Source organism: Caretta caretta, chromosome 6, assembly GCF_965140235.1.
Source record: "Caretta caretta isolate rCarCar2 chromosome 6, rCarCar1.hap1, whole genome shotgun sequence".
NCBI classification, from domain to species: domain Eukaryota; kingdom Metazoa; phylum Chordata; order Testudines; family Cheloniidae; genus Caretta; species Caretta caretta.
In genome coordinates, this window is record NC_134211.1 from 25,242,331 (window position 1) to 25,262,341 (window position 20,011).

Genomic DNA, 20,011 nt, shown 5'->3' on the forward strand with positions numbered 1-20,011 from the left:
TAGCATGCTAAAAATAGCAATATAGATGGGGGTGGCACTGGCGGCAGCTCAGGCTAGCTACCCAAGGGCATACACAGGGGGTCCGGATGGGTTTGTACTCGGGAAGCTAGCCCAAGCTACTGCTACCCCTGGCTACACTGCTATTTTTAGCATAGTAGCTTGAGCAGAGCTAGTGCCTGGTTGTCTACCTGAGCTGGGAAGCACAATCTGATGCAGTGTAGATGTGCGGTCTGAACACCTTGACTTTTAGGCACTGGAAAACTGTAACTTCCATGCTTGATTAATATATTTCTAGTGCATTTGATACAATATGAATGAAGAGAAAAAGGGTCAAACTTCTGTGCACTTATGGCCTAAGCACCTATAAGAACGTTATGCCTCCTCATCACTCCCTGGTCCCTCCCAAGCAGTAACCTATGTAGTCTTCTATTTGTATCATTTCCTGGTTCAAAAAGGTTTGTACTCAGTTCTGTACCATGACAAAGGAAGACTTAGATCAGCAAAGATTCTTCAGGCATCAGAGTGATTCAGGACTGCCATGGTTGGGACCGACTACAGTGTTCCCCTGGGATGCCCACCTGGATGTAGAATCCTAGGCCCTGATACAGAGCTCATTAAAGTCAATCAAAAGACTCCAATGGGAATTGGATTGGGCCCTTTAGTCTATGCCTAGAGCTGACCCTGGAGAAAAACTGGTACATCAGGCAAATGCAGAAAAAGTGCTTCTGTGCTGTGCAATTAATTGAGACAATGACCCACAGGGAGCATTATTTCTCACGCATAGCTGTCCTTAACCCTGATGTGTTCTGCTTCACAGCAATATGAAACAACACCTATTTTCTACCCTTTCTTGCTAGGGTGTGCTCAGTCATAATCCAAAATTAACTCCTTGCTGACTACCATGAGCTACTGTATGGAAAAAATTCTCATCGGATAGGAGTTTTCTTTTCACTGACTGTATGTAATAGATGCAGATTTGCACCATTTCTCATTGACTAGCTTTTGCTGGTGTTTATTGCTGTTTGGAAAAAGTCAAATAATAACCTTTTCTGAAAGAGGAAAGTGATGTGCTGCCATCTGGTGGTCAAATTTATTAACTGGGTAAATCTTGACAGGTTTCAGAGTAGCAGCTGTGTTAGTCTGTATTTGCAAAAAGAAAAGGAGTACTTGTGGCACCTTAGAGACTAACAAATTTATTTGAGCATAAGCTTTTGTGAGCTATAGTTCACTTTTCATCGGATGCATTCAGTGGAATATACAGTGGGGAGATTTATATACATAGAGAACATGAAACAATGGGGAAATAGTTTACTTTGTGTAATGACCAACCACTCCCAGTCTCTATTCAAGCCTAAGTTAATTGTATCCAGTTTGCAAATTCATTCCAATTCAGCAGTCTCTCGTTGGAGACTGTTTTCAAAGTTTTTTTGTTGAAGTATTGCCACTTTTAGGTCTGTAATCGAGTGACCAAAGAGATTGAAGTGTTCTCCGACTGGTTTATGAATGTTATAATTCTTAACGTCTGATTTGTGTCCATTTATTCTTTTACGTAGAGACTGTAACTCTAGTTACAGTGTGTATGGTAACACCTATTGTTTCATGTTCTCTATGTATATAAATCTCCCCACTGTATTTTCCACTGAATGCATCCGATGAAGCGCGCTGTAGCTCATGAAAACTTATGCTCAAATAAATTTGTTAGTCTCTAAGGTGCCACAAGTCCTCCTTTTCTTTTTGGGTAAATCTTGTAATCGGTGAGTCAACCAGTGGTGGTTGTTCTTGTTATTCTCAGTCATGGATCCTGGCAGGCATATGCCATGTACAACACTGCATTCAACTTCAGTTTTCTTGAAGGCAACTCTTTAGCATTTGTCAGGCTTTTTACTAAGACACCATTAGATATTTATATGTATCTGCACCCACTTGTATGAGCTAGTGACTGTGCTATTTCTCATGGCATGTCTTCCCTGGGAGACTCTAGAGAGTACAAATGGGGTGAACAGCTGCTTGGGTAATGTGTATACAGATTTCAAACTATTAGCTGCATCCTGGTCCCAAACAATCTTCTCTGTGCATCTGTTATTTCTAGTTAGGAGGAACAAAACATATAGCTATCGCAAAGAACATTTTTTTTTTGGTAGACAAGTAAAATATCATTAGTTTTTCTTTATCATCCATTGTTACGACAAGCAACAGGTGAGCAGATTTTCTGCCTGAACTGGTAAATTTTCATCACTTCTGTGGGAGACCTTTGTTTAAAATACTGGCAGCCGTTCCCTGTATTAACCTCTTTGCCTGTACAGCTCCTCACCGTGTACATGTGTGTCTCTCATATATATTGACACAACTACATGGGAAAGTTTTTATGATTCCTTATTCCATTTGGTTCAAGCCAGTGCTCTAAATCCTTCATTTTCAATAACATGAATTTCATTTGCAAATTTGAACAAACCAAAAGGAAAACCAGAGGGTTAGGGTTGCTTGGAGGAAGTAAATAAATCTGTTATATCAAAGGTATTGTGATGTCAGCAGGAAGATAAATAACAGCAGTGAGGGAAAAGAAAAACTTGAATGAGACAGGTTGAGCAAGATGTGTGGAATTTATAAAAAGTCTTCTGCAAGAATCCTAGGTGAACTTGCATTTATATTTCATCCATAACCATATGTTCTCCATTACTACACGTCTGATATATATCTTAAAACCTGCAATCAACACTAGGTATATATGGTGATGAAATGCAAACTGCTCTCTGCATACATCTGAATTGTGATTTTTTTTCTTTTAAACAGAGAAGTTCAAATTCCTTTTTCTCTGCTTACTAGCCTAATCCGTGTGAAACGAGAAAGAAAAGTCTAAACACAAACATCCCTCCCCGTGCCCTTAGAAGAGTTTCATAATAGTATCCATAACGCCTGAGAGGTGGCAGGAGAAATCCTTTCTCCCCATCAGGCAGAAGGGGGCGGGGGGATTTAAGCTTGCTCTCGGACATCCAAGGTAAGTGCTCTACCCACTGGACTATAAGTTAAAGGTGGGCACCAGCACCACCACCACTTCTTCCTCCTTCACACTCAGCCATTTTTTGTGGAGTGAGGTCGCCTAACTCACTCTCACAAAAACCAACTTAAGTGTCTAAGCAGCTTGACTCCAGGAGACAGGTTCCCATTCATGAATTGCCAGCAGAGATAGGCACCTCCCTCCAGCCCTAATTTAGGTGCCTATTTCCATAAGGGGAAGGGATTTAGGACATACCCCTCTCATTGGCATCTTCCATTGGCTAGCTTAAGTGGCTCCCTGCCTTGTGTGCTGGCTTTTGTGGATGGCATTCTAAGGTGCCCATCTCTTCCATTCATTGTATAGGGAGCCTGGGCTACCTCAGTCTTTGTGGATCTGAGTTTTAGCCTCTCTGTCTTGGTTCCTCATCTGTAAAATGGGGATAATAGCACTGCCTTACCTCTCAGGGGTGTCATGAGGATAAATATATTAAAGAGTGTGGGGTGCTCAGATATTATTGTAATGAGGGTCTTATAGTACTCTGGATAAATTAGAAATACTTATACTATAACTACTAGTATCTCAAATATGTTTTATGTTGCCAGTCCTCATTTGTTTACACTTAATATTTTATAACTTATCTACTTGTGATGACTAGTGAGATTATTTTTGATTAAGATATTTAGCCAGTGTCTTCCTCTAAATATATTGATCCAAGTCCATCTCTTCCTACTAAAAGTGGGAGGAAGTCTCCAAGGAACATCCTCATATTATCCCATTGGATGGGTATAATCAGTGTGTGCATGCACACAGCTCAGCCCCATGGCAAACGCGATAGGATCTGCCCCACAAACTTGGTGGGTCTCCCAGTCTATGTGAGAGCCAGGGCTATCTAGATAGTGGCCCTATGGTGTTACACCAGGTCTGTTTTCCAGTGGACTGGCTTTCCTGGACCAAGCTACCCCTCTGTTTCCCAGCATCAGTTCCCCCAAGCTGTGTTATCTGATCTGGAGGTTCTGCATGGGATCAAACAGCAACTACATCTAACTAGCCCCCATGTTACCCCCCATCCCACACCAACACACACACAGTTTTAGCGCCTTATTCCTGATCTGTGCAGTCTCAACTTTCTCTCACCTCCAGAGTGGACCCTGAAATGCATGGAGAGGCTTCCACTGGGTCTAATGGTGGGAATGAGGGTGATGGAGATGTGGAGCTGCCTCCCTTTTGTGTGTCATGGTCTTCTCTGTGATTGGTTTTGTGGAGGACCATCTGGGCCATTATTATGTACTAATTAACCTAATTAAAATTTTACATTAATTAAAATAAACATAGAGCCACTGATCTCGTCACATACCATTGAATACTGTACTGCCCTGTATTCTTAACAGATTATATATAATCTAAATCTACTTTATTTATAATTTCTATAACAGTACTACATTGAAGCATGCTAGGGAACTTCTTGTGCCTGCCAGCAGGTTCTACGCAGGCCAGTTAGTGTGCAACACTCTAGGGCAGACTAGAATTTACTTCCCACCCCTGTGCAGACAAGCCCTAGCAGTTAGTTGAGCAACAGAAAATATGCAGATGGATAGTATGAAACTGTAGCTGCCGTGGAACATTTGTAATTTGATCAGTTCTTTGGGATTCAAAAATGACATACAATTTACAATAGAATCCCAGTTCTCTGAATGCCCATTTTCCAACTCTCTGACCCCTTCTAACCTAATGCTGAAGATGTTTAGTGTCATCCACTTGGTTTACTTAAACGAAAATTTGACTGCCCTATTAACTCTCCCATTAGATGTCAACTAAAACCATTACTAGAATTAGAGATTAATTCTTTTCCACAACTTGATAAAATTCTAGAGGGAATCTTTGAATTCAGAGCTACGCTTGTGACTTCTTTCCTCCATGAATCAGATATATATTTTTCAGTCACTGGGAAATCTAATTAATTAATTAAACAAAGATTTTAAAAATAAAATTATTTATTCAAATATAGTCAAGAGGGACACTGTAAACCTGTATAAAATAAATAAATTACCTTATAGGTTTTGATCTATAGACCAAAAAAGGCTGATGGGTCATTCTAACCTTACTCCTTGTATGTCAAAAGATATATGCCAAATGACTTGCAAAATGTATAAAACGACAATCTGGTAGGAATGTATATAATCCTATGACAATATTTAAATGTCACAATTTTAAAAAAACAAAACAGATGTAAATGGAATAAATAGTTTTCAAAAAATGAGTTTCTTAAAATAATTGTTGAAAGACCAAAAGCTCTCGTAAAATACAGATTGAAATATTCCTGTGGCTCCCCCTGGAAATCAGTTTTAAGTAATGCAAAGGGTATGCCAAAAGCAGGACTATAACACAAGTGCAGTGTCCAAAACAGGTTAGGGTTTGAAGAGGTTTGACTTACCACATGGAATTTCCTGGTCTTCCTGATAAAAATGTCCAAACATTCTTTTTTCTTAACCAGTGGCTTTCTTGTAAGGACTTCCCCAGACAAGTTTAAACTAAATAAAACAAATTTACTCCATGTTTGAAAATAAATAAATAAATAAATAGTTCCACAAAAAGAAAAATGGCTTCCAAATTGTTACAATTATGTTTAAAAGAAATTATTTCTGTATGTACAAAGGAAATAAAAGAAATAATTAAATTAAAATTTAGCTTATTTTGCCTGCCCTTCCTCCCCCCCAATCGTTTTTTTACTAATATAGGATAAGATATTTAGTAATGTTTACCATCTTTTTTTTCAGTTTCCTTATAGTGCTGATCTGCCTCATATTCAGTGTGCTTTCTACAATTGAACAATATGCAACTCTGGCCACAGGGACATTATTTTGGATGGTATGTACATTTATGTTCATTGGATTAATATGTCTCTGCGTATGTGTTTTCTCCTATTTTTTCTTAATTCTCATTTGCTGAATCTGTATTTTTGTGACTTGTTAAAATTCTGCCCTGTTACCTGGAATTTAAAACATTCAATTCCTGTACGTGCTTATTCATTATTCATGTGTTTCTTCTTTTCCTTACACCAGTGTACATCCAGAATAACCTCATAGAAATGAATGAAGCCACACAGGTGCAAATTCAGGATGAGAGGGCAGTCAGACCCTGTATTCTGAACACCCAGAATTTCTGATGCAGCATGTCTGAACCATTTGAGACTGTTTCAGATAAGACTGCACCACTTCTCTTCCTGGAGTTTGACCTTTCTTTAACCTCTCTTAGGACCTAAACCAAAGTCCACTGAAAACAATGGAAGGGCTCCCATTGACTTCAATGGGAGATGAATCTTCACAGGAGGATAATTCATTTGTTGTCACAATACTGCCAAGCTTCTTCAAAAATAAGTGTAGGTGTGCTGTTATAGGTGACTGGTCCCTTTAAAAGGGAACAGGTCCAGCTGAGGATCTGCCCAGGGGCTTTCCCTTCAATAGATACCGCTTTCTCCAGGGCCCATCAAAGCTGCTACGTGCATTTGCCAAGGGGATGGCTAAAGACAAATGCAAAGCTCAGGGCAATATCTCCACCACACTCTAAGCACCTGTTGTCTTGAACTTGTGGATCCATATTCAAGGCCTAGATTCTAATTCTCAGGGAGGCAATTCATTTGTTGTCACAATATTGCCAAGCTTCTTCAAGAATAAGTGTAGGTGTGCTGTCATAGGGTGACTGGTCCCTTTAAAAGGGAACAAGTCCAATTCTCCTGTACCTAACTACAGTAGCTGCCTCCCAGCAGGATCAGATAGACAAGACCTAGCAGCATCTATAAAAAACAGAGGGTGAGTGCTGTGCTTGAGAAGTGCTGGAATGCCAGTGCCAAAAGGACTGGAAATGCCATAAGATACCATTCCAGCTCCCCCAGAAAGTGCCATAATAGCATCCCAGAGTGTTCTGGCAGGACATGAGCACTGATAAAAAGCCAGGAAGTAGTTAAGAGAAGGAGAAAGAAGAAGCAAGCAGCAGCGAGATGGTGAGGGTTCCCTGAAGTGAGCTGCATGAGCCCCCTCAGAGAACAGGAGTGGGGAGGGGATGAGCTGGTGCAGAGGAAGAACTGTAGAGAGTTGGTGGGACAGGACTGACTGGAGCAGGGGAAACCCTACCGGGTTGAAGACTCATATGGCAGTCTTTAGGTAAAAGGAAAGATCCAGGGCAGGGCAAACCCAAGAGAAGAGGGTGATTCTGCAGGAACTCAGCAGTCATAGGCATGGAGAGCACAAGGCTGTGGGGAGCCCACTCAGAGAAGACCAGAGATGAGGATTATGGCAGAAGAGTTGCAAGAAAATCGAAAAGGCCAGTGCGGCGTAGACTCTGGAATAGGGACACACACAGGAATCATGGAACAGGGATTGTGACCTTCTAGGTACGTGACTTGGAGAGTGGAGATCCCAAGATAGGAATGGCAGAGCTGGTGAATTGCTGTCTTTTATCTTGTTTTACTTTGGGGTTTGTGAGCTGTTTCACTTGGTGGGACCTGCGAATGGCTGCACTTAAAGTAATAAATGATTCCTGGAAATTGGGATTTTATTGAACTCTGAGAGGGACAGCATTCCATTCCTGGACACATGAGATGGCTGCTGGTCTGGTCTCGGGAAAGAATGGGCAAGTTGGTTGACTGAAGAAAGGGAAACTAAGGTAGGATGTACCTGTCACTCTGTGGTTGGCTACTTAAGGAAAAAGCTGCCATAATGGGCCTTATGATAGATGGGTAATAAGACAAATTGTGATTTTTGCCCCCCATTTGAGCAGTAACTAGTTAAAGCATTGCATTCAGGACAGAAAATATGATGATCCGTTTTCAACACTATGGACTTCAGTCCATTCTCACTTCCATAAGTATTACACTAGTATAAACCCAGAGATATCAATGGAGTTATTTCTGAGTTCACTGTGCATTTGTGTACATGAGATAATTGGGCCCTATGTCATAATCTGTAATTCTTCTGTATTCATCTGTTAGTATTTTACTGGTATTGGGCTCAGAACCAGTCATCATTTACTATATCATGATAACACTGTACTTCATATTTATGTAGTGCCTTTTGTCAAAGATCTCAAAGCATTTTACAAAGTTAATGGGGGTGCATAACATTATCCCCACCTATGGCTGGGGAAAATCAGAGACGGAAACATTATTTGTCCAAGATTGCATGCTGAGCCAGAGTCCAGAGTGAATGTGGGTCTCCTGACACCCAAACTCTTCCTTTCACCACTAGCCATATTGCATCCTTGCATATATCTGGGTATATTAATGAATATATTAAACTGTCCTGCAAGTTCATGTTCCTTTTTTGTTAGGTAAGTGGAGTTTCCCTTGATAAGATATTTTAGTACACACTGTTATCTCTTAAACCTCACTTGTGCTATTAAGCTTCCAAATTCCCTTGCTTTAAGGGTGTGCCCATTAATTTAAGCGTATAACCATTATGTTATATAGAACTTTTACCTTCCTATAGGCAGCAAAAGGAGCCCATCTTATACTCATACATATTTGTACTCTGGAGCAATCTGGGATGCACCGCTACAGACTAGGGACCGAATGGCTAGGCAGCAGTTCTACAGAAAAGGACCTAGGGGTTACAGTGGACAAGACGCTGGTTATGAGTCAACAGTGTGCCATTGTTGCCAAGAAGGCCAATGGCATTTTGGGAGTATAAGTAGGGGCATTGCCAGCAGATTGAGGGCCGTGATCATTCCCCTCTATTTGACATTGGTGAGGCCTCATCTGGAGTACTGTGTCCAGTTTTAGGCCCCACACTACAAGAAGGATGTGGAAAAATTGGAAAACGTCCAGCGGAAGGCAACAAAAATTATTAGGGGACTGGACCACATGACTTATGAGGAGAGGCTGAGGGAACTGGGATTGTTTAGTCTGTGGAAGAGAAGAATGAGGGGGGATTTGATAGCTGCTTTCAACTACCTGAAAGGGGGTTCCAAAGAGGATGGATCTAGACTGTTCTCAGTGGTAGCAGATGACAGAACAAGGAGTGATGGTCGCAAGTTGCAGTGGGGGAGGTTTAGGTTGGATATTAGGAAAAACTTTTTCACTAGGAGGGTGGTGAAACACTGGAATGCGTTACCTAGGGAGGTGATGGAATCTCCTTTCTTAGAAGTTTTTAAGGTCAGGCTTGACAAAGCCCTGGCTGGGATGATTTAGTTGGGGATTGGTCCTGCTTTGAGCAGGGGGTTGGACTAGATGACCTCCTGAGGTCCCTTCCAACCCTGATATTCTATGATTCTATGTCTAGTAAAAGTGTATCTTTCTATGATGTTTCTAATCTGGAATGTGTTTTAAACCACTAGTAAGACAGTGAAGTTAATTCTTCCCCTTTTAATGTTATTTGCTAATGTCTCTCTCTCTCTCTCTCTCTATTATCACCTCTAATGCCTGAGGAAGCATTTTCAGGATCTTTGACAGAAACCTCTGTCTTCAAACTGTAGCAAGAAAACTTTTTCAAAGAATTATTCAAGTTGTTGAATCACAGAAAAGAAATTAAAACTTAAATCACCCACTTGACTCAAAAACAAGTAACACTTATGCATTTGCTGTATGTTTCTGTACACCTTATTCAACTGTCTGCTGTGCCGAAAACTATTATCAAGAGATGGTCTATATTTTACAGCACCGGTTTTCCCAGCATGTTTAATTGTTTGCAGCCACAGAAGCTGGATATGATATTGAATATTGATAGCTGCTGTAGGGAAATTTGGGAGGTGTATACTCTTCTGCTAATACTCACTACAGAATCTTTGTAGCTTATGCTTCAACCAATACAGCACTCAAGTGCAATCTCAATATGATTTTTAAAAATGGGAAATTTAAAATTCTTCTCAGTTTGTAAAAATATTCTCTATAGTGAGAGAATTCTCTATAGTTAAAATTAATATTAGAAAAGCTCCTCAACAGTATTCAGACATATACCAGTTGTTTAAAAATATACTGCTTCTATATACAGTGATCACTTAAAAAGTAAAAAATGGCCAAGTAGTATCTGAGAGATCAATTTTTCATATACTAAGACTAGTGTTAGTATTACAGTAATGGGCACATGATATATTCCTAAACTAGATTTTAATGGCAACCACTATGTATATGACACCATTTATAAGTTTAATTTCATGCTTAGTAGGCTGCTTCTGTGAGAGGGAGGGAGGGAGGGAGGGGAGAGAGAGGGGTTTGAGTCCATCTACAATCCTACAATCCTCCTTTTCAATAAATGGAATTTTGTATTAGTTGTAGACATTTCTGCAATAACAATAACATTCACTTTTTATAATATCTCCTTCAAAATTATAGTGCACTTAGTGTGACCAGTCGTAAGTGTAATATTTCATATTGGGTGCGTGGTACCAAATTCAGTGAAACCCCTCATGTCAACATAACCAGTTGTATTTGATACGTTTGTTTCATGCTATCTTGGAACATAAAACTGATCATCACTGGCATTGTATTACCTTACTTGCCTGCTAGAACAAATCTGCATTTCTCTTGTATCTGATGACAAAAGCTATGGTTAATTTATAAGCAGTTAATCCTGCATTGGGAATTCCCACTACAATATGAATCAATATCTAGCAATGGTAAATCCTGACTTTCTTTTCCTAAAGGGTTAATTTTGGAAGTTCACATGATATATAAAATAGGGTTAAGTGCCCGTTTAAAACAAAAGACTGTGTACTGGCAGTCAGTTCAATAAAGAAATGTATTCTGCATTCATTGAAGTTGTTTGCACAGAAACTTTTATATGGAGGTTTAGGTGCACCCATGCATGTGATGCAAAAGCAAATATTAGTCTGAGTTTATATTTCAGTTTGCAGGGAAGGGCTGAGTCAGCTGGCAGATGTTTAATGAAATCTCTACGGTAAATAAATGAGAAATTGTTCCTTATTTATATATTTTATATGGGAGACTCTTCTTGAGAGCATCTTCATCAATGACTGACTTGACTGTCAACATGGAACAATTTTACGTTAAATGATCAAATGTGTGTCCCCACAGGCTATGATTAAGGAGCTGGTTATTGAACAATCCCCTCCATGCTGTCTGACTTGCGTTGGCCCTAGACAGTTTATCTGACTGCAGTGGAACTATTCATGGACTTAAGGTGCCATTAAACATCATAAGTAAGGGCATCAGAATGTGACTCATATTAGTATCTGCCTAGGAAAGCTTTCTCTGCTGATCCTTTTGTGATATTTTTATGTAATATGTTTGTCTGACCATGGGAACTAGACTTGGGACACTCTTAGATGGGAAGTCATGGAAGAGCTCCTCAGAGAGAAACTGCAGTATGACTTCAAGGATGGAAGAAATAGAAATGAGTAGCTACATTCAAAGGTCAAGGAGTGCAAAAATAGGAGAGCAAGCCACTGCCCCAAACAAAGATGTAAGAAGGCTGATAAGGGCCAGCGCAGGCATGGGGAGAGTTCAGACAGACCTGGGTGGCAGTGCTTATACACATATTTTAAATGTAAACTTCTGTCATTCCCTGACCCAAAGAAGTATATCTTTTTGTTCTGTGTCAGTACAATCCACCTAGCATAATGGAGGCCTGGTCCAGGTCTAGGACTTGTAGGAGTATTGCAATGCAAATGAATAATACTGATTTGGGGGAAAACAATGAATACAGGTGACATTGCTGTTGCCACCATGTGCCTAGCATGGATGAAGGAAGAAAAACTAGGTACATAATAAGAAGGGCAGACAAGTTAACTTACCAACTAGTATTAATCAAAGAGAGGCCTCAAAGGCCAGCTATGTAGAAACAGTCTATCAGAAGTGGAATAAGATGCTGGAGGAAGTTGTTGCTGTCTGGATATAGCTGGGATAACAGGAAGAGTTAAAATTAGACCTGAGTGAACCTTGTGGAGTCTGAGGGTCATGAGGCCTCTCAAACTATTGTATAAAATGTTGGGTTTCACAATAGAAGCGTGTTTTGTGAGCCCAAAATTTAAATAAGTGTCTCATCCTCATTTGAACTCTGTAAAATTGGGTCCCCATATCCATTTCTTTTTCCCAAGAGGGCAAGTACCAGTGCGTTGCCCAAGGCAGGTTTTCCCTTGACCTTGGCCAGTGGGGTCCTTCATTTAGGATAGAGTTCTCCATAAATCCAACGTGCAATGTGGTGGATTTGGAGGCAAAGACTGTCCCTCAGCTTGTACCCCAGTAAATATGAGACTGTCCGCTGACGAGCTAATCAACAGAACTTTTGCAAAATTGCGTTATGTATATAGTAACTCTCACATTTCCAAAGTGATTTATGTAGAAGAAGTGTTGACTAACTGATACCGAGCCAGATACTGCCTGACCCTTGCATGTGAAATGTGGGGAAAAGGCACAAGAAGCCTTCCTTCCACCTTGCATGGCCTATATAAAGGCCACCTAAAATTGCAGTCCCTATGTTCAGGAAAGCACAGGGACTCTACTCCCCTGGGGTATACAGCCACTCAAAGGGAGTGGGGAATTGGGGCCCTCCCCTGATCCCAAGCCTGCAGAGTGGGACCAGCACACAAGGGGAATATATTGCACCATCCTTGCACTATCTGATCCACTATCTCTGCCTTATGCCTCCCATAACTGCCCCGGAAGTGGCATATATCTGTATTGTCCCTTACTTCTGGGCTGCCCTTAAAAGGGATGATCCATCTATCTACCTATGTAACTATCTAGGTTTTGATAAGGTCATCAATCGCCACATGTCTGAGCACCTTCCACAAGAAGAAAATTCAAAAAGTTCTTTTCTATCTTTGTTGGCAGAAATATTCTTAAAGTCGTTGTTGTTTTTCTTACGAGTGTGTATATAGTCTGAAAATGCTGTTGTGTTTGAGATGGTTACTGAGTGAAAGCTCGTGATCTGGCCCATTATGAACGTGTAACACTTAGAGCTGGTTGAAAATATTTTCACCGAGACATTTTTTTTCAAGAAAATGATTGGCTTTTCAACTGAACCAAAAATTGGTATTTTGGTTAAAATGTTCAGGTTTGTTTGGTTGGTTTTTTTACTGAAACCCAAACTTTTTTTTGCAGGAGTGTGTGTGGGGGGGTGATTGGTCACCCTTTTTCTCTTTCCACCCTTCTTTTCTAGTGTAAAAAGTTGGGAAAATGGGAAAAGATGGAGGTGAGAGGGAATTAAAAAAAAACTGAAAAAATTTGCAAAAAACAACAACACCTGAATAAAACACACAATTTTCATTTCATTCCAAAACTTTTGCAGAAAACATATTGCATTTTTCAATCAGCTCCTATAACACTGCAGGTGTGCAGGATACTTTGAAGGCAAATAAGAAGACAATGGCTCTTCCCATAGGATCTTACAATCTCAGAGCTTGTGTGCATGAGGAAATTGCCTGGCATAGCTATTCTGGACTAACTGTTTCCCAGTAGCTATTCTAAAATAGCTCCCTGTCTGCCCAATCTATTCTAAAATAAAAGTGACTTAATTCTGGAATAATTAAAGTTTGTCTACACTTGAAAGTTAATTCAGTTTAAGGCGGGGTGTGAATTTAAAGCACAAAACTGTTCTTGAATAACTCTGTCTCTGGACTCTTATTCTACACACTGAGTATGTAGAATAAGAGAGTCCAAAGAATTATTAAAGAACAGGTTTGTACTTTAAATAGCTATTCCAGAGTAGCTCCATGTGTAAACAAGCCCTTACTCTGCTCACAAAGTGAAATGAAATCTATTATATTCTAGATCAGTGTCTCTAGGCGGAGGAGTCACACAGGCATAGCATTTCTGGAATAGTATAGCCTTTCCACTACAAACTAAGGAATAGAGGATTCTTGCATCATAGATGGTGACTTACCAAGAAGCATTTACAAATTCTAATATTTTCCTAAATATTTTCCTTTGAGCAGGAGGTTGGACTAGATGACCTCCTAAGGTCCCTTCCAACCCTGATACTCTATGATTCTAAAACTACCTTTTCATTACAAGAATAAATGAGGGGAAACTATTCCACATGAAATATAAACATATCCCTGAAGTGTTTTCCAGCCTGCAATGTTAAACAAGAAAACTCTAATTAGCTGAGTCATTTCCTGTGCTTTATCACAACCTGTAGCTGTAAAGAAGGCTGAGGGAAGCCATGTCTAAGGATATGTCTACACATCACGGACTAGCCTACCTGAGATAACGTGAATCCAGCTAATGCAGGTAACAGTAGTAGTGAAGAGATTGCACCATGGGCTTCAGAGCAGGCTAGCAAGCCAAATTCATACCCAGGATCCATGCCAAGCGTGTAGTACCCACCGTGAAACCCATGCTGCGCAGTCTTCACTGTTGTTACCCACACTAGCTAGATTCCAGCTAGCTTGGGAAGGCTCGCCCAAGTACAGCTTTTGCTGTGTAGACATGCCCTGAGTATAGTTGTGATGAGTGATTAGGGGAGAAGTAGTTTTTTCTCAGTTTCCAAATAATCACAATTTTCAGCCTGCTGTTTTCACTTTGCCTCACTAGATGGTGCTCTTGTAGGGTTTTGACTCCCTGGTTGCACATTGGCAATTAGCCAACATGAGCTCAGGTCAGAGCCAAGCCTCTGAAAGGATCATCATTTTGAAGGGTACATGTACACTTGGCCTGTTTAAAGTACTGGTGCGGGAGAGTTTTTGCCATGACTCATGAAGAAAATGTGGTGTATTTGTGTAAAAATTGATTTTGAGAGTACAATATTTAAACTGGGTGGGGGTGGGGGGAGAGGGGGAAAGTAATTCAGAGAATATGTTCCCAGAGAGACCATATTTTTTCTTTTACTTTCATAAGCAAGGATTTTATGGTGCCAGAACGCAGCAAAATGCTGTCAGCATGATCTAAGAAAATCCAAGTGCCTGATCCAGGAGGATTAAATATTCTGCTGAACTGGAGGTTATTCAGTGTGCCTGAAAAAGCTATTTTCGTGAAAGAATCTCACTTCAATATTGCTTCCACCCCAGAATTTTTTTTAATGCACACTTTTATGGGGAGTGTATGTCATTTTCAACTTTGTATGTTCTGGGTTCTTTTTCCTACTCTTCTTAAATATTACTCATACAAATAGTTGTATTTATATATATTTAAAAGACCCTCAGGTTCTACACATTAGATTTTTTTAATATTAATATTGCTGGCAGGGGAATTTATTCTCAATTTTTTAAGAGAAACTGGGTTGCAATCAAGGCCTAAGTGAAGTCTAGGCTTTATTCTCCAGCTTTTACATATTTATGTTTTTTTAAAAAAAAGGGAGAGAGGGAAATATCTAAATCTTTTCACTGTGAAGACAGTTTTCACAATGCTATCTTGTTGCATCTGCTGTCAGTAAGAGGAAAAGAATAGCATTGAGAGAGTTTATCCCAGTATTTATATGGGGGTGGCTGGGGACTTGGGAGATGAACTTTTATTGTTTTTTTTATATATAAATTGTGAGCTTCTTGTATGTGAAAGGTGGCAGAGTGAAGGGGCCAGAAGCCCTAGGGATCAATGTACTCACTCCAAAAAACACATACAATACAGGCTACGTGTTGTCCCAACAGCAGACCTCTGTCTTGATCCAAAAGGGCCAGGGCTAGAGTAGGTCAGCCTCCATGCCCATTCAATCCTTTCCCTCTGCTGTGACTGCCAACGAAGATGTCCTAACTTTCATGATATTGAATGCTTCTCTTAAAGCCCCAGCTCTTGGAGCTTAGAATCTCAGCTTTCATTTGGGGGAGGGGAAAAAATTGTCCCTCATGATTGTGGGAAAAATTATGAACTGAGTGTAATCTGAAGTCCCAGAAACCAAGAAGGCAAATTAAAAGAGCCCCAAATAAATTTTTTTTAAAAAAATCTTGTGATTTGAGGGGTCTGATTTTGAATGTTTTGGGGGTTGGCAGTACTGTGTCAATTCATTCTAACTGTGTTGGGGGAACAGATTTACAATGTGGACAGATTTTCCCAAGAATTCGAATAAGGCCAACAACTCACTGGGACAGCTGTGATTCAAGGGAGAGTTGGGTTCTATTAACAAAATCCACTGACTTGCTGTGTGGCCTTGGACAAAATCATTTCTATTCTTTTATGCTTTAGTCCGCCATCTGCAAAATGGGAATAAAGCACTTTGAGTGCTGTTGATTCAAATCACTATTTAAATTCAAGGTATAATTATTCTTAATTTCATGTAAGCCACCAAACAACCATCAGGGTTAATGACTTTCATCCATTATTCACATAACCTGGATTTGGACCAGTATAATAAGAATTTACCCCTGATACTAGAAATGAAAGATCTAGTTTCCTGTTTCGAATACCAGCGAGCCATCTGGCGGTGATTTCAGGAATATATCTGGCTTGTATCCTCATAGGACATCACACTGCAGAGAGGGCTAAAAATTCTGCACAGGCTCCAGCTGTCCCCACTCCTCCATGCCTTGCTGTTACCTAGAGCCTGTTTTAAATCCAGCCCTTTGGATGTGTAAATCAAACAAGCACTTTTCTGCTGTGTAGTTCTTCTGGTGATAGCTGTTCTGCCAGCTGCTTCCCCCCTGCCAGCTGTCTGTTTCTTACCATCTCTATGCTGGGGAGCAAAATGTTCATTCTCTCCTGTGTAGGACCCTGAGGATAAGCACTGCACAAGGAACCTCAGCAGCCATTCACAGCCAGCCCCACTTCTGCGTCACAATGTTATTTGTAGCCCAGACCAGTGGATCAGTGTATGTCTGTACTGCAATCGCAGGGTATGACTGCAGCGCGTTTAGATGTACCCAAGCTAGCAGTCATCTAGCTAGCTTTGGGGCCTGTATTGGTGAAACTATGGCAGTGTGCACTTCAATGTGGGTTGTACAAGCTTGTCTGGAATCATGGGTAATTACACATGGGCATAGCCTATGCTGAAGCTTGAGCTCCCGTAGCTTCACTGCTCTGGGACCCCAGCCAATTAGATTAAAGCTAGCTCAGGTATACCTTTAGAGGCTGCAGTCATGTTCCACAACTACTGTATAGACATACACTCAGTCATGGCAAGAGAAGTAAAAAGCCCAAAAAAGGGAGGGAAAAAGGAAGGAAAAGAGAGAGCACTTGTCTACATTAAGAAAGTAGTACCATTTAACTTTGGATGGATTTTAAATGTTAGTTAAACCAGTGCCAAAGTCTGTGTGAATACTATTATTTCAGTTCGTACCAAGCCAATTACAAATAGGTTTAAGCTAAACCAAAATAAGCCACTTTTAAATGGAAATAAGAGAGCCCACAGAGGGGATTGCACTAGTATAATTAAATTGGAAAATTATTTAATCTGGTTTAGTGCATAAAATGGGATCCGGATTATGAGTGTTTCCCCACCCCCTCCTGTTTTTTATATTTTACACTTTGCTCAGTAGAAGTGCTTGACACATGGAAGTGGTGCAGGGGAAACTGATGAGGGAAAGAATTGGAGAGATGGGAGCAAGGTCCGGAGGAGTAATAGAGAGAAAATGTGTCCAGACCAGTAGCTACACAAGAAAATGTAGCTGTATTAAAGGTCTTTTACACCACTTTTGTGCCCAGAGTCAAACTGCAGAGAAAAGAAGGGCCATTGGTCCTTTTGGTTAATTAAGGTTATGTTTAAAATAAACATGTATGGTAGGGAGGAGTAGTTCTGATCTGCAATCTATAGGGGGCAGCATTGAACCATGATGAGAGGAGACTTTCATTGGGGTGAATAAATTCAGCACATAATTGAATCTGATATCACTGAGTTCTCAAGTAGATAAAATTTGATCCAGAATGATCTAGATATTAATAAATAGATGCTCTTTCAAATAAGATTAAAACTTTCAGACTAGATCACTTTTTTGTAATATTCTTGATAAACAAAAAACCCACAACCCAATTATTTCTGAGAGGGATGTAAAGGTAGCTGTCAGAGACTGCTGTAGCCACACTGTGGTTATTACCACAAAATCCTTGTAACTCATCCTGCTGGATTCCTTGACCCTGTGTATTTTGGTACTTAGTTTCTCCAATCTTCCTCCCTTCAAAAAGAAACCTGCCATTAAAATGAACTGGGCACATGTCACCTCAGCACTCCCAAATATCTACTCCCCCTCTAAAACCTTTAATGGGAAAACAAGCTCACGTGGTTAAATTGGTCTAATGTTACTTCAAAAAAATGTATTCTAGGAATATGAGGTAACTGCTAAGCAGCAACTTCATATATACCAATGTTATGAAGGCTAGTATTGTAATAGGGACCGTGATAGAAAGAAATATGGACACTCACTGCTTTAACTCTCAATGGCCACACTTCAGAGCACAGAGCGAGGTTGTAAGAAAGAGTACTATATCTTTTGCTTAAATAAGAAAAAAATAGTCACTCCTTCTACCACCAGATAGGCAGACCTAATGTGTTATACATCTTAGGATGGGCAGATCCTTGTTACAATGTTATAGTTATTGGTATTGCCAACCCCAAGCATTAAGGGGCGAGACTGAAAAAATAATAAATTGCATTCTGGTTTTTAAGCCATTAGGGTTTGTGTATTCAAGCTTTTCCCTTCAGACATAAGGGATAGGATTTTTTTAATGAAGGCTGAGATTCATGTACTCTCCTGACTCTGGAAGTTGGGGCTTTAAGAAAAACACCAAGTATCGGAAGACCCGTGATAAAATTGCTAGAGTAGGCAACACTGAGTTACCAGCTTGCTTCTCACACAGATATTTTCACTTGCTTATTTATCATATATCTCTAGCTTGCTAGCAGTGCACTCATTTGCTGTGGAGTGTGTGTCTACGTCTGCTTCTTAGGTGCAGATGGTTGTAGGTTTGGATGCTAATTTTAGTCTGGAGCATTGGACTGGCAATCTGAAGAGAAGAAGGTTCCTTGAGAAAATTCTGGCACTTCTATTTTTGCTCACAGTAGGAATTACAGACAGAAGAGCCTTTCCTCTAGTATTGCTGTATCTGTGGTTCTTGTCTTGGCCAATGATAGATAATTATGTGTCCAAACCCCCCCAAAAATTTGGTTGAAGTTCAGTTCTAGAAATGGGGAGAGGCTTTTAATATTTCTGAGCCAGCTTGCCTATGCCTGTTCAAAAATAATTTTGCATCTTTGTTCTGCATGGCTTGTATACTGTCTGATAAATTCATAGGCCAGATTCTGCTACCCTTTATGCACAGTGAGGGGTAGTTTACTCTGCCTCTAGTTCCACTGATTTCAGCAGGGCTACTCTTGGAGTAAGGTACTTGCCAACTTGAGTAAGGGTGGCAGAATTTGGCCTTTATATCTCTGTTAACATGGAACTGAATGATTGTAAAGTGACTGGGATTTAGTGGGACTGAGATTTGAGGACTAGGATTGAATGACTCATGGAAGAAAGGCCTTCCTAGTAATGCTGTTGAGTTGGTGACTGATTGCAATCCAGAACAGGTCAATAGTGATATATTGTTGCCATCTGCTGGCTGTTTGGTGGGTGACATGCTATGACATGATGATCTCGATATGGACTGTGACGGAGGATCCATGTTATGTACATGCTGCCACCACCAGTGCTCTTGTTGGCAATCTTGGCACAAAGGAAGGCCTGGATGGGCATGGAGATTGAATTGTCTTCTCACTCTTAGAGCAAGCTCCTTCAACTATTTATATATGAGGCATACTGGAAGAGCAGGGTTGGACTGTCTATATTGCACTGCCTATATTGCACCTTTTCTGTAGAAAAATGGAGGACTTCAATTTCCAGTGTTGTCAGTCCAGCACTTTTCTCATTTATATTTGCTTTTATAAATCCGTATATGCCATGTGTTTGGTTTGGTTCGGTTTTTTTTTTTCATTTGTTTGGTGCAGCTGAACTTTAGTGAGTCAGCAACTTTTGTTAGGGTCAGTATAAGAAAATCGACCTAAGAATTGTATAATTTATTTTCTGTTGTATCTTGTTTTTTGGGGTGTACTCTACCAGAGAGCTCATGTTGAGCCAGCTGGTGTTAATCCTCAGCTGGTGTCAATCAGCATAGCTCTGACCAGTAACTCAAAACCAAACCCAGAATAGTAAACATGTTTTCCA

At 40.2% G+C, this 20,011-nt stretch overlaps 1 protein-coding gene across 3 annotated transcripts in view; it reads left to right on the top strand.

Moving 5' to 3' along the window:
- Nucleotides 1-20,011, top strand: part of KCNQ1 (potassium voltage-gated channel subfamily Q member 1) — a 533,253-nt gene that overhangs the window by 82,401 nt on the left and 430,841 nt on the right. For all 3 annotated transcript variants that reach the window (XM_048852582.2, XM_075129328.1, XM_048852583.2), the window contains exon 2: nt 5,770-5,860. In XM_048852582.2, the coding sequence (XP_048708539.2) occupies nt 5,770-5,860 (91 nt within the window). The remainder of the gene's footprint in view (nt 1-5,769; nt 5,861-20,011) is intronic.